This window comes from Mizuhopecten yessoensis, unplaced genomic scaffold (genome assembly GCF_002113885.1).
Source record: "Mizuhopecten yessoensis strain PY_sf001 unplaced genomic scaffold, ASM211388v2 scaffold10531, whole genome shotgun sequence".
Lineage (NCBI taxonomy): Eukaryota > Metazoa > Mollusca > Bivalvia > Pectinida > Pectinidae > Mizuhopecten > Mizuhopecten yessoensis.
Window position 1 is genome coordinate 171566 of NW_018408593.1, and position 15781 is coordinate 187346.

The 15781-nt window shown below is 37.4% G+C and overlaps 1 protein-coding gene across 1 annotated transcript; it reads right to left on the reverse strand.

Moving 5' to 3' along the window:
* Positions 1 to 586: 586 nt before the first annotated feature.
* Positions 587 to 15536, reverse strand: LOC110461005 (homeobox protein cut-like 1). The gene is made up of 4 exons (XM_021514265.1): positions 14939 to 15536; positions 8346 to 8465; positions 5493 to 5751; positions 587 to 4549 (listed from the first exon to the last, which is right to left on the reverse strand). The coding sequence occupies exons 1-4, from the start codon at positions 15026 to 15028 to the stop codon at positions 3819 to 3821; spliced, it is 1200 nt and encodes a 399-aa protein (XP_021369940.1). The 5' UTR covers positions 15029 to 15536; the 3' UTR covers positions 587 to 3818.
* Positions 15537 to 15781: the final 245 nt, after the last annotated feature.

Here is a 15781-nt window from a genome sequence, read left to right on the forward strand (position 1 = left end):
CTTTACACATAAATTCAAATGTCCAAACTCATGAGATGCGTTTTTAAAGCGATACCAAAGTGTCTCGACTATAGAGGTTTCACTGTTCACTTCGTTATGAAAAAAATATTTAAAAAAAACATGAATCTGAAAATTTCCCTTGTTCAACATACCTATGTAAATTGAAAGCATGTCCCTATTTTAACAATGTGCATGACACATCATGAATACACAATCTGAATTGTTAACATTTTACTACTTTAGTTACATAATATTATTGATTATGATATATTTTTCTAGGATCAAAGAAATTTCGAGCTTTCCATATATATCTTTGGTGAAAGATAAGCACCAAAATATTCATTAGTTACAGTTTTTGGCAGTGGTATAGGGATCCTTATAAGAAACACTGAGTTCATTTGCTAAGGACAGACAGCTGAAAACAAGACAATCTCCAAAGGTAACGGGCACGTCTATCCGATGATTTAATACATGAAGAAAAATCTCAATATTTTCTGCAAAATCAGCTTGTTGTCATAATGCAATGTATACAAAATGTAGCATCTCAGTAACACTGACCGTCACTATTAGTAATAAGTTCGGGGGGGGGGGGGGGGGGGGCACATAACCTCTTCAAGGTTGGCCTATTGCAGGACAATAAATTTCATTGTAAGTATTTCTACTGAACTGTAATTGACATGGGTGGGCTTATTGCCAAATAAATAACGTTATGTGCTATTCAACAGATTGCTTCAAAACCTGACATATGTCGTCATTGGTCATTAAAGGACTGGGTCAACTGTTGTATGTTTATTGTGATTTGATCATGGCATGACGCACAAAATTTATTTTTCAAATATCTATTGTAACATCAAAATTGATGTTAAGCTGATATCTAGTCATGAGTTCAATACTACTGACAGAATATTGAATATTTAAGGTCAAAACTGACATGGGCACAAATGAACCAACATGATTATGAGATTCTAGGCAGGAGGATACTATTATGTAAGGTCCAAATGATAGATGCTGTAAAATCACAAATTTTTGTGGGGTTTTTAATTTCATTAATTTCCTGGGTTATCTTCATCCACTAATTCATTTGGTTCAGTAAGTTATTACAAGTTTGACTTAAAGCAATTCTGCATTTGAGTGGGTACTTGTAATCCAAAAACTTAAGAACACACAAAATGATGGGCTTTTTTCAAGAAACTATAAAATGTTGGCCCCACGAAAAATATCTGATTCCGCAGTATTTTACTTTATCCCACAATACAACTACTAGATAGATAAGAGAATACACATACAGTGACCCCTAAGGTCCCATGTCACATCCAAACTACAAACAACTAAAATATTTAACATAAACTCTTACTAACTACAGATACATGGAATGTTGAATGTAACTTGCAAACAAACATCAACTAAAATGATTGTAACATAAATATAAATAAGAATAAATAAAACAATGGCCCTTTATGTATACCAATGAAACGTGCAATTAAAATTGAAATCACAAGTTCACGTAATGAATACAATAAAATTAGTGGTGTACACTGACAAAACAGTCTAAACAGATTGTGTGTTAGAACACTTAAAACTCTTAACTGTGCAAGTCAAAATACGTATACATGGTATATAAAAAAAAATCCAGTAGTTCCGACATTCGAGGTAAAGTTGAGACAAATTTTTCTTCTTTTTATCATGTTTCATTTAAACTAGCACTAATCATATTTAACAGGATTTAATATCAAAACATTGTTCATTTGTAACTGCGAAACATATACATATTTCACCAGAGATTTTTGTTTTACATCAATTCACATGACATTTTGAGAAGAAGCCATGTTGGTTGGTTTATTGCTCATGCAGTTCAGGATGTACTCTCAGGGTCCTGGCCCTATTCAAATTGTTTGTTCAACTACAATCTTGAGGCAATACTGTTTATGTTGTGAAAGTAATTCAGTTTCTTCAACAAACATTATTGAGACATCAATTCTATTTCATCACTTTAACAGTTTAGCCAACACGACGGCCATTCCTGCTCATTTTGGAAAACACTTTCCCATAATGCTTTGGAATATTCAAAATCTTCCCTGAAATTTCCTGGGAACAAATTGTATGAAGCAGAATCACATAAATAAGTGATCAAATAAAACTTTAACTTGAAAACTAAATCAGTAACTGCATTAAGGATCCTTGTCCAACAGCAAGAAAAAGAATAGATAACTTCCCTGTAGGTACATATAGTAACTTCCCCTTAATTTCATTTTGGACATAATTTAAGTGGAGTTGACCAGGGCCCAATTCATTTATCGCGATCAAAACGGTTGAACTGGTTGGACCAGAATTGTTTGTTTATGAAATAAGGTCGGACCTAGTAATCTGATTCTACTTTCAGGCGAGCCTTCACCTGAAGGCTCGCCTGAAAGTAGTCTCTGGCGGCGTTTCCTGCCAATTCCAAAACTTCAGCAGCCTAGCAAGGCCTGCATAAACATTTGCAGGTCCGCCAGGACTTCTACCCGAAAATGTAACATTAAAAAACAGAAAAAAAAACGGTTAAACCAGATGTGGGAAAGGGGCCCACTGAACAACTGCTGATTTTGTAGCTCATTTGGTTAGAGGCACCGCATAATGTGATGAGATTTTCGGAATTTGAATTCCAGTCTGGCCATACTTTCAGAACACTCTTGAAATTTCTTTTTTGTTGATTTCATCTTCATTGGTTATTTCTTCATAAATATTCTGCAAGGTATGAGTGTGTGTTCAGAAACAATTTACTAGAGCAGGTAATAAGGTTTTCACTTCGAAGTTACAGGTTTTGGAGCTGGCACAAGGATCCTTAACAAACACATTTTAAATGAGTCACCAACAAATTGTATTAGTACAGCAAATCCATAGCTTGCCTCATTGATTCAATTTCACACATACCAGCCAACCATGGCATGAAAAAAACATTTGCATCTGCGAAAAAAAACCATAGCCGCGATTGTTTTATGTTATACAGAGCTGAATTTCAGGGACACAATATGTCTTGCAATCCTTATCCTCAGGGAAAGTGGTAATAATGAGTATTAAAATTAATAATTTTCACTTTGAACATTAGAAAATGAAAAGGTTGTATCACATCCCATTTTTTTGTCAAGTTTAAGTTATTCACAATAACTATGAAGCTTCCCCATAGAAAAAAAGTAAGAATACACACATTAATGAAACTGGGGTCTTGGACAAATCATCCTTAAAATGTCAGGGGTTATACTGCGTTACATTCTCTGCACCCCTGAAATATGTCATGGCAAATTTAAGGCTCTCTATATGTCCCTTCGTGTAAGTATAAGCAGACTAGTTCGATAAATTGATGTACATCAAGAGAGTTGTGAGGCAGTGTAGTGGTAAAATGGACTGGTGTTGTAGTCAGGTGTTGATCCTCTGTTATCTTCAATTATCAAAGGACAAGTATCAGTCTAGCGATTGGTCAAGTTTTGTTACCTGAAATCAATCAAATAGCTAACCTCGTGGCATTGATTTCGTCATGACGTAATTCCTGGCCCCAAGATCATGCAACAATAGACTTAAGATTTTGTTTAGCCGATCACGTAAGACGTCACTTAGCCAATCACATAAGACGTCACTTAGCCAATCATGTAAGACGTCACTTTCAATAAATTATTTTTCATTGGTTCAGTCAAAACATTAGACAATTTTAAAACTTAAATCGTTCCATGACCTCGGGCCCAGGGTTGTAAGAACACAAGTGAGCATAACCTCTGTAATTTCGAGGATAGGGTCTAACTTAAGTAGGCTTTACTGAATTGAGATTCTCATACACAAAACACACATTACGTGGTGGTATTATTGTTTGTACTGAAATTAAGAGGTTGGTCTCCATGGTTACTCTCTATAGGTTCATCACTTATTTCACACTTCTGCTGAAATTCCGTCTTGATTGAGTTTTGTTTTACCTCCGAGTTCGGAGGCGTTTCCATCATTGTACTGTCTGGCAAATGACTTTGCCCTCGTGACGAATAACTTTGACCATTTAAATGACCTTGACCTTGTAGATGAGCTGGTACAAGTCGATTTACATAGGGCTTACTGTTCAGATGGGCAGCCATCTGCATTGACTGACCGCGGAATGAGTCCGAGAGGTCAGAGGATGAAAGACTAGCGGTATTTTGACCATGTATACTTGGAGGTAGATGTGACATATTTTGTAATATGTGAGTTGAGAGATTGAACGGCGAGCTGTGACTAGGCAGAAAGTTTGCCGCGGGTAAACTAGCATCAGTTCTACTGGTAGATGAGGTAACAGCATCCATAGCACCAGGTGCTTTTCGCGAGAAATTTGATTGGCTGAGCATTTTCTTGGCTGGGAATCCTCTTGCACGCTGATTTTGAAACCAGATTGTGATTCTGTCGACTGGGGCACCAAGTTTCTCGGCCAGTAGCGCCCGGGTCGACAGGTTTGGATTTGGGTCCTCCTCGAAGAATCTGCAAAGCACCATCAACTGGAAAACGGTGAACTTTTCCCGGCGACCAAATCCATCCTTGGGGCCAGTCTTCTTATATTCTGAAATAAATAAAAATAAATAAAGTTACAGCATCTATTATAATGTTAAAATTTAATTTTGAGAGTATTATTCAGTATTCTGAATATAATTTTTTATACTGTGAATACATATTCTGAATTCAAAAGTAAGATGGTGTGTTTTGATTACTTTGGGTTTTTTTGCTAGACAAAATTAAATAGAATCTATATAACTCTTGTGTGATGTAAACAAAAATCTCTGCCCGAGGGTTATGCTTTTTTAAGTTTAATACAAGGCTTTGGTTAGTGCTAAACTTCAAAAAACTTATCTTGAAAGTTGATAGTTCTCTGTCTTCCCTCACATAGAATTGATGATATTATTTTTTCTTTCCCTCCAATACGAAAAAGTTCCAATTTAAGTTGAACACAATGTACCACACAAATATCAATGGTGTAAAAAAAAAATACTTGTGACAAAACTGATGATGCAATCTACAGTATTTGAAAGTAGAGATGTTTTCAAAATAAAAGAGTGTTAGTCTTAGCAGGTGAGTATATATATATAAATTATTTTCCCCTAAACAAAAACAGAATATATTTGTAAAGTGACGGAGAAATGATCTTTCTCCTTTTCTAAGATCTTGACATTCTGTTTAATTATTCTTTTCCAAAACCATGAATTAATCTTAGGTTTCTGTAGGGAATGATGTTTTCCCTCTTCTACGATTGCAACTTGGCCGTTCCTCTTTAGAGTTACTTACCTTTTCCTTTCCATAAGAGAATTTTATTCCTCCTTTTATACCATCATCAAAATGTTCCTTTTGTTTCCATCAGAGAAATGGTGTTTCTCTCATTGGTGAACATGACTAACCCTTTTTTTATTTTGAGATACATTTTTTTTCTTTTCTATGATTGTTAATCAACTTATCTTATAATTTCTGTACAAGTTGAATTTTTCTCCTTTGATACAATCATCCTGACTTACCCTTAGTTTTTTGTAGGAGAGACATGGTGTGTTTCTGTTCATCCGTACTATCCAGCCACCGTCGCATGCGTACGTACGGCACGCGGCCACGTGGGCTCAGTTCGTGCCATTGTTTGTTGCGACCCTTGTCTAACAGAAAACTCAGGTTTCCCTGACTTGTCTTCTCCATAATATTCTTGGCCGCAAACCTTTGTGAGATCCCAAACTTCTCCAAAACGTCTTTGAATTCTTTAACTGTGCTTGGTATATCAACTTCACTCTAAAAACAAATTAAAGAAATTTTACTTTCAGAAAAGTTTAATAAATTAACTAAATTTTACTTGTAGAACTGTTTGATAAAACATGTGTTTTAATGATCATGTACAAGGTTTTGTTTGCCAATTCAAAGTATCTTGTATATATCTGTATGTGTAACAGTTGAAAATAATTCAAATCAGAATACATAAACATAATGCACTGCTAGTAAAGCTAATGATGTGAAATTGCTATATATTTCTTATTTCTGTATACTGAGAAATATTCGGCACGGTTTAACTTTTTCCTTTCTTCGCCTTTCTAAACTAGGGCAAATTCTTATGACAGCGAATACAAGTACACAATATACAATTTACATATTAAGTACTAGTGTTTGTAAAGGGAAAAATAACGTCTTGAAGAATACAGACATTCACAGTGCACGGCTAATATTTGACTTTAAGTACCTTCAATTCAGTTTGAATCAAATACTCAAACTTGCTACCATATTGACTCTCACAGAGATCGATACCCTTACAATACTGATTCACATAAGGGAGGTATATATATATACTTTGAAATCAAACTACATTCTACGGAGATCAAGGGTTGGTTTTGGTTTTATAGGGCTAAATGTATAATGTCTTATCAACTGCTTATAGAAGGTCATTTAAGGACGTGCCTCAGCTCTGTATGCATGCATTTGTGTGTGTGCCGGGGGCAGGGTATGTTTATGTATTTGCCTCCGTGTGATAGTGTGGATCTGATGCTGACTTTATAGATCTATCTCACTGAAATACCATGCCCAAGGCACCCAGTACAGCATTTCGCCCGGTCAAATTTAACTGACAACGGGTGAACTAGTTGCTGCTAAACATTAAGCAAGGAATACACAACTACCATTTTTAAAGCCTTCCTCACCTGGGCGAACGTTCAATATAAAAGCCAAAAGTGAGGTGGTGCCAAGCAATAAGGCACTAGGAAATAAAAAGAAGACAGAAAAAACAGAGGTCAATCAGTCAGTAAATCCCTGAAAATACTGATCCCAAAGGAGGGTAACTCCTAATAATACTAACCCATGAAGAGGTTATTAACAATATGTAATGACCCCCCCACAAACCCAAAAATGTTGACCCCAGCAAATATCAATCAGAAAATAGTGCCTAGTATTTACCTAGAGGTCAATACATGATATCAAAGACCCCGAAAAGGTGAATTCCTTCATAATACTAACCCAAGAAGAGGTCTACCTATAACAATACTAGGCCTGGAGGAAGTGAACATCCAGACAATACGGAGCCCAGATTTGAAGCTGTCGAACTCGGACAAATTTAACCCAAGAAGAGGTCAACTTAGAGGTCAAATATATATAAACACTGTTATGTAAATACACTGTAATGACCTAAGAGATTTATTCTGACATTAATGACACCAAAAGAGGTCAAACCCCGGACCAATATTAACCCATGAAAAGGCTGACTTAGGAAAATACACTGTTAATGAAGCTACACTGTATATGCGTAATGACCTTGGAGGAACACTTAAGGGAAACCTACATATAAAATTTGAGAATGATCCCTCTAGTACTTCTTGAGAAATAGTGATAACAAACTTTCACTATCAAAATCCAAGATGGCTGCTTGTCGGCCATGTTGTTTATCCCCTCAGTCTCAAAGGTGCCCTGCACAGCTAAGAACTAAGGGGAAGCTACATATAAAATTTGAGAAAGATCCCTCTGGTGCTTCTTGAGAAATAGCGATAACAAATTTTCACTATCAAAATCCAAGATGGCTGCCTGTCGACCATGTTGTTTATACAATCAGTCTCAAAAGTTGCCCTGCACAGCTATGGACTAAGGGGAAGCTACATATAAAATTTGAGAAAGATCCCTCTGGTGCTTCTTGAGAAATAACGATAACAAATTTTCACTATCAAAATCCAAGATGGCTGCCTGGCGGCCATGTTGTTTATACGATAAGTCTCAAAAGTTGCCCTGCACAGCTATGGACTAAGGTGAACCTACATATAAAATTTGAGAAAGATCCCTCTGGGGCTTCCCGAGAAATAGTGATAACAAACTTTCAATATCAAAATCAAAGATGGCTGCCTGTCAGCCTTGTTGTTTATCCGATCGTCTCAAAAAATGCCCTGCACCGCTTAGGACCAAGCTCGACAATAATGACACCAAAAGTCCAATATCAATTTAAGAAGTTGTCAACTTATTAATTATGAAAATCCACTGAAATGACCTTGAGAGAATATCCCGTCAACACTAACACCAGAAGAGGCAATATTAACTGAGGAAACTGTCAACTTACGATAATACAGTACACTGTTATGAAAATACACTGAAATGACCTAGGGGTAATAGCCTGACAATACTAACACCAGACGAGGCAATATTAACCCAAGAAACAGTCAACTTACAATAATACACTGTTATGAAAATACACTGAAATGACCTAGGAGTAATATCCTGACAATTATGACACCAGAGAAACAAACCCTGACGATAGTATCCCAAGAAAAGGTCAACTTAGGCAAATACACTGAAATGACATTTGAGGAATAGCCTGACAATAATGACACCAGAAGAGGTCAAGCCCTGACAATACTAACCCCTGAGGAGGTGTTGAACTGGTCCTGTAGTTGCTGGTAGATATTATGGAATTGACTGAGTGGTTCTCCATCTCCACTGTCTGTTTCCTCCAAACCACTGTCTGGGGGCAGAGGATCCTCCTGGTTAAAATATAACACATACATAATTTTGTATTTTTTGACAAAAAGTTTATAAAATGGTGCAAGATTGTTCCACTCACTTTCAGAAAGGATTGTTGTGCACATTCATTGCATTTTGAAAAGTTAGAAAAGAAATTATTGAATTCCACTTATGTTGTAGAGTAATATAACATATTTATTACAAGAAAATGGATATAATCACAACATATTCAAGCATCACCAATAAGTGGAATTTAAAGTTTATTTAATTGGCCAACTAGTTCCGCTTTTACATTTGAGGCTTCATCGGGACCATTTTACAATGTTCCATACGTATTCACTTATTGGCGAGACTCGAGTATGTTGTGATTATAATTATATCCATTTTGTTTGTATGTGCCTATATTCCGTAATTGCCCTAGCTAGGCCTGCATACCTTTTGGTATCTGTACTCAAAGCGAAGCTCCCCACTGACCAACCCACAAACCTACACCTGACGTTGGCTCTATCACTTTAATGTTGGGCTGTTTATATTTAGTGGCACGTGGGTTTTCTTGGTTTCCAAAAAAACACATGTACTCTAGATCTATTACACAGCAGGTTGTAAACAGTCAAACTTTCCCAAAAGGCATGCATGTATTCTTGGACATAATGAAATTTCATTGTGTCTGAATCACCGGAGGAGGAAACGTAAACCTCCGAAATATTGATTCTTCTGTTCCTGGCTCCATGATAATCTTATAATACCAGACAAACTACACTGCTGTTTAGTTACAAACACGCATACTGTTCAACTGGAAATTCCTGCATGTGGAAACGTTTGCATTGTGACTCTTTCAACTGATCATGGTGCGGAAATTAACTCATTGGCAATTCGTTCTGAAATCTACATATTCTATATATACATCTATATGATTTACACTTTGCCAAATTTTTTGCCGATACTTCGAACTTACACTTACTTTCTGAAGCATAACTTCGTATAATTCGAACAGGTTCATCAATATTTATTTAATTGTGTTCAAACTGACCGAAGGTTTATACTGTTACATATATATGTTCCCTGAAAAAAGATATTCATGTGTGGATATTTCGAGCTAATTTAAATTTACTCTTTGCGAAAAATATGAACATGTACAGTAGGTGCAGAGTCCGCAATATTTGTTAGGTTTGAATTCCTAATTAATAATGAAATTTATTTTGGTAAATTATTGTAAGTTTTGGGAACAAACTGGACAATACATGTATACGTAGTGTAAGTAGCTTCCATTATCACTGTTTGTAATATATGTACGCTATCTCAATGAAACTACTCTAAGGTGCAAGTGCTAAAGGGTTGACATATATATATACTTTAGATACAATCATGATCAGGAGAGTGAGAGGAGCCTTAATCAAGCATATATATCTTGACCCCAATTAGGACATGTATATACCAATATGTTAGGCATAAATATACATCTATATATGTTTGTTCTACTGTAAAAGAAGTGCACTGATTACGTTGCCTTGCAAGCGTCAGCTGTAGGGAATTTCCCTTTAGCTCAGCGGTAGAGCATCGGGCTGGAGAGCCAAGGGTCGTGGGTTCAAGCCCCAGCGACGGCACTATCTTTATCACTATTCCTCATCCTACTACAAATTGGTGTTATTGACCCTTCCCATTCAAGGTAGGAGAACCCTTGGCGGGGAGTCGAAGAACCTGGGTTGGTGATTGAAAAAGGGGTAAATAGTGTAAAAGAAGTGCATTGATTAGGTTGCCTTACATGCATCAGCTGTAGGGAATTTCCCTTTAATTAGCTCATGATAAGCGGTAGAGCATCGGGCTGGAGTTTCAAGGGTCGCGGGTTCGAGCCCCAGCAACAACACTATCTTTATCACTATTCCTCATCCTACTACACTATCGTATATTTGTATGTTTGCTGGCATCAAGGTGATACATGTTTATCTGTATACATATAACTTATATCTTCACTGCAGTACTTGAGATATACAATGCTACATATCTTAACATATAAGGTCCAGTATCAAATTTACATTGACCAATCAATATGGTAGCCTCTATTTACTGCCACAGATTTTCTGTTCAGCTGCTTTTCTTATAGTTATTAATATTTTGGCAGTAATAGTGTGTGTGAGCAGACATTGATACCTTTTACAAGCTAAACTGTTGCCCTGGGCCACAGTCTGGGTTCTACATAGGTATAACTAAACACCTGTTACACTCATACTCATCCCCAGTCAGTATAAATCTATACATTATCAGGTTAACGCTACTGCTGCTGCCAATAGATCTGCATACGAACTATATATCTGATCAATAGAGGGGCAAAATAGTTTAAGAATCCCTTCCAATGCAGACAAAACACTATAAGGAATTCCACGGTAGTTTTTCGAACATCAGTAACCTCCCCTTAATTTCTTTTTGGATTAAACAGTATATATATATATATAGCTCACTAGAACTTGGTCACAGTACTAAAACTGACTTGGCCATGGTGTCGCAGAGTTGGTTAGAATGATGGTATTATGATCGACAGTCCTGGGTTCGAATCCTGGTCCGACTCCATTGCTTTTATAAACACTCAGAATACAAGTACCGTTGAAGATTAATTTTTGATGTTACTTTAATTTTATTACGCACTAAAAATTTTACTAATTCCAAAAAATGTTCATGATTTCAATATGGGGACCAGTACATTTCAACCTTTGACAAGGAGTTTTTAAAAATTAACCCGCTGCCCAAATCTGAAGGAACCAGTGCATTTTTTACATTTCATGATTTTTGGACCACTGTATTTCAACATGAAGCAAATACTTCTTAGAAATATTAAGTGCATGTAGTTCATATTCAAATGGCCATTATACCATGTTGTTTTTACCCAGCATTACATTATATATAGTATGTATATGTATAAACTGGTTATAAGCCCCTGTGTATGTCCTTGTGTGTTAATGACCTCATCAAGCCCAGTCACTTGGGTCAGCTGTCACTCAAATCATTGTCTTTATGATTCAGGGTCATTTCACCATAGGGCATCAAACTGTGTATCAAACTAAATCATCTGAATATTATTCAGAAACATCTACAATCCAGTAAAACTAGCTAAGCTTTAGGTAGACACTGTAATTTAATTTAAAAAACACTGTTTTATCATGAGGTAGAAAATGCAAAATAATCCGACTGGGATTCAAACCCTGGACCTCCAAACTCTAGACGAACATGTACACTTGACAGCAAATGTGATTTAACAAATTCAGCTACCAGCTGGTCATTTGCAATCACCCAGCTTTGCCTTGCATGCTGCTCTTTCATGAAATTATTTATATGACAACATAATATGTGGTTAAATTCATTATGTGTGCAAACAAAACACTGCCAAAAAGATCAGGTAAGAAAGGAAAGAAATATTAGACATCCAAAGCTTTGTCATGTAATTATATATATATATATCTAATTAGTAGCAGTTTGATTCTGGTTACTTCTTAGCTAGTCTCTTAATAACATATAAGCAGATCTGCAACGGCCCCCAAAAATACTCTTCTTTTCCCAATTTTTGTGACATTGATCTGTCTATAGGGGATCTGGAAAATCATGTATCTACATGTTTTGTATTGTGACCTCTGTCTTTAGGGGAGCATCCTGTATCTACATGTATTGTATTGTGACTTCTGTCTTTAGGGGAACATCCTGTATCTACATGTATTGTGACCTCTGTCTATAAGGGAGCATCCTGTATCTACATGTATTGTGACCTCTGTCTATAGGGGAACATCCTGTATCTACATGTATTGTGACCTCTGTCTTTAGAGGAACATCCTGTATCTACATGTATCATGACCTCTGTCTATAGGGGAGCATCCTGTATCTACATGTATCGTGACCTTTGTATATAGGGGAGCATCCTGTATCTACATGTATCATGACCTCTGTCTATAGGGGAGCATCATGTATCCACATGTATCATGACCTCTGTCTATAGGGGACCATCCTGTATCTATGTGTATCATGATCACCTCTGTCTATAAGGGAGCATCCTGTATCAAAATGTATTGTGACCCATGTCTATAGGGGATCATCCTGTATCTACATGTATTGTGACCTCTGTCTATAGGGGAACATCCTGTATCTAAATGTATTGTGACCTTTGTCTATAAGGGAGGCATCCTGTATCTACATAAATTGTGACCCATGTCTATTGGGGAACATCCTGTATCTACATGTATTGTGACCCATGTCTATAGGGGAACATCCTGTATCTAAATGTATTGTGACCTCTGTCTATAGGGGAACATCCTTTATCTAAATGTATTGTGACCTTTGTCTATAAGGGCGGCATCCTGTATCTACATGCATTGTGACCTATGTCTATAGGGAACATCATGTATCTACATGTATTGTGACCCATGTCTATAGGGGAACATCCTGTATCTACATGTATTGTGACCTCTGTCTATAGGGGAACATCCTGTATCTAAATGTATTGTGACCTTTGTCTATAAGGGCGGCATCCTGTATAGTGTATCTACATGCATTGTGACCTATGTCTATAGGGAACATCATGTATCTACATGTATTGTGACCCATGTCTATAGGGGATCATCCTGTATCTACATGTATTGTGACCTCTGTCTATAGGGGATCATCCTGTATCTACATGTATTGTGACCTTTGTCTATAAGGGAGGCATCCTGTATCTACATGTATTGTGACCTTTGTCTATAAGGGACCATCCTGTATCTACATGTATTGTGACCCATGTCTATAAGGGAGGCATCCTGTATCTACATGTATTGTGACCCATGTCTATAAGGGAAGCATCCTGTATCTACATGTATTGTGACCCATGTCTATAAGGGAGGCATCCTGTATCTACATGTATTGTGACCCATGTCTATAGGGGAACATCCTGTATCTACATGTATTGTGTTGTGACCTCTGAATGCGTGGCAAAAGGATACCTGAACCTGGCATGGGATGTAAATATTGTTGTCTTCTGGTTGAAGATTTAGCAAAAGGAGTGGTAGAGGGATGTAGTAGAACTGGACAGGATCACTAACCAGCGACCAGCTGTGAGCTTAATCTAAAGAGTATCTGTCTTGAGTTTAGAAGATCCCAGGTTCAGATCTGGGCCTGGTCTGGCTGCAAGCTTTAATTTTCTCTCTCTTATTACCTATTCATTTTGTACAACACAAAAAAATTGTTGAAACAATAACATGATCAGTCTGAAAATACTGACTATCTCTTCTTAAAAACTATTTTCAAGAGGAGTGCTGGCTAGGGAGTAGAGCCAACGCTGTTCATTGTTTACCAATCAGCTGGATACCCGGAAGTATGTAGGGTGATGGAGCAGTAGAGAAACAGCAGGGACATAAAGCCTGTTAACGGGGCGAAACCTGTCAATAAGCACTGAAAACATGTAAGAAACCTACTCCGGTGCCGATGTGATTGATACCCTAGCTACCGGACATTAAAAGAGGAGACATAGTCAGCTATTTCAAAGTAATGTCACCCTGTTAATATACTAACCGCTTCCTACCGTCTCGGCTAGGGAGAATTTCCCTTTCGCTTATTTGGTAGAGCGTAAGACTAGTAAGCCAGAGGTCCCAGGTTCGACTCCTAGCAGAGGCATTGAAAAAAAATTACCTCTGTTACCTTGGCGCCCACATAGGAACCCAGGTGATATGACAAAATACCTAGCAATACTTGCAAAGGAGTTGCTATGACCCCTGGAAAACTTGAGACAAGTTGTTTCCTGGAGGGAGTATGTCACCCTGGTAAAACACTAGCCGATTCGGTAGAGTGTAAGACTAGCTAATAAGCCAGAGGTCCCTGGGTTTGACTCCTGGTGGGGGCATTGAAAAAATAATGACCTGCTACACTTATTTCAATTAGTTTCATACAACTTTTGAAAGGTTGTTTCCATTTTATTTTAGATGTTGAAACTGACAGATCTAATTTTAGTATCTTAAGGGCATGTAAAAGATGATTACAAAAAAATGTTTTTTGTATACATGCATGTATTCATGTATCTGCCCTACATGTAACTGGACATGTGAAGCATAGAATATTATCCCGGACAAAATTCCAAACATCTTTTAGACCTAGATATTGTTGAACTGTGTCTCATATATACACACAACACTTCAAGTTTGGGAATGTTTATATTTATCCTTATTTTATTCATTTATTCACTGAATTAACCGTCGTTATTATAATGGTTATATCAGCCATATATATACATACAAAGTATATACGTAGCTCACTTTGAAATTAAGGTATATGGTAAATATTTATGAACTGTACGTCTACAATTATATGATAAAGGAACAAGATGTTTCGCCAAGCTTAAACGAGTCTTCACGACCAGCTGATCAGTCTGGTACACGGTAATAGTATTTGAGGCCCCATAAAGGAAGTGCTGACACACGATAATTGATTTAAAGCCCAACTTGATTGAATATTACCTGCCCTTATTTTCACCATAAATACCCACCTCCATCGCCTGTCCTTTCATTTGGGACACCTGCTGTACCCATGCTGCTGTTCTCTCCAGAGCTTCAAGGTTAATCGCCGTATTTTCCATCCTCCGGTTGTGGTTGGTTTTAGATACCCCGTCGGAGGCCCCTCTTTGTACCTACTGACACGAAATATTCACTACACTTTGATGTTGCCGCTCTGCCCGTATAGGTATATTTTGTTACATACACCAGGAAATAGCTATCCCTCGTGTATTAAACATACACCCTAACAACAGGAAATATTAAAACATTGCGGCAAAACTGTTCAATTCCGCGGTAACACCATTGAATCGCCAGCCAAACGTAACGTTTTCCCCTGAACGAGTCTCGTCGCTCGCACAACAAATAAACACCACACAATTTGTTTTCTGTCTCTCTCCCTAGGTGGGGCCGTGTTTCGGTGGTGAGCGTCCCTGTTCGGTGATCCAGCCCCCAAGGGAATGGTTCTCGTCAGCCAATCAAATCCCTTCAATCGATCATACTCAATCATAATCAATCACCAATCAACCAAGCTCGCGAGAGCGCGCTCCACTCATACAACGCCATAGCGTGTCGTGACAGGCTAGGATAGTGAGTAGGGCACAGCGGGTTTGATTGATCGAGAAGGTTTAAACCGTGAAACGTGTGACTGGAATAGCTGATGAACGCTGTATTATATTTTGCCGAGGAGCGATATTTATACGCGAAAAAAACTCTCTTTTTTGGCGTTTTCTGTGATATTTGAGTTCGAAGTTGGACTAGAAATGGATTACTGAGTTTATATACATGTACACGTGTGTATACCAGCTATACAAATCTTTGTGGCGGTACAATCGAAT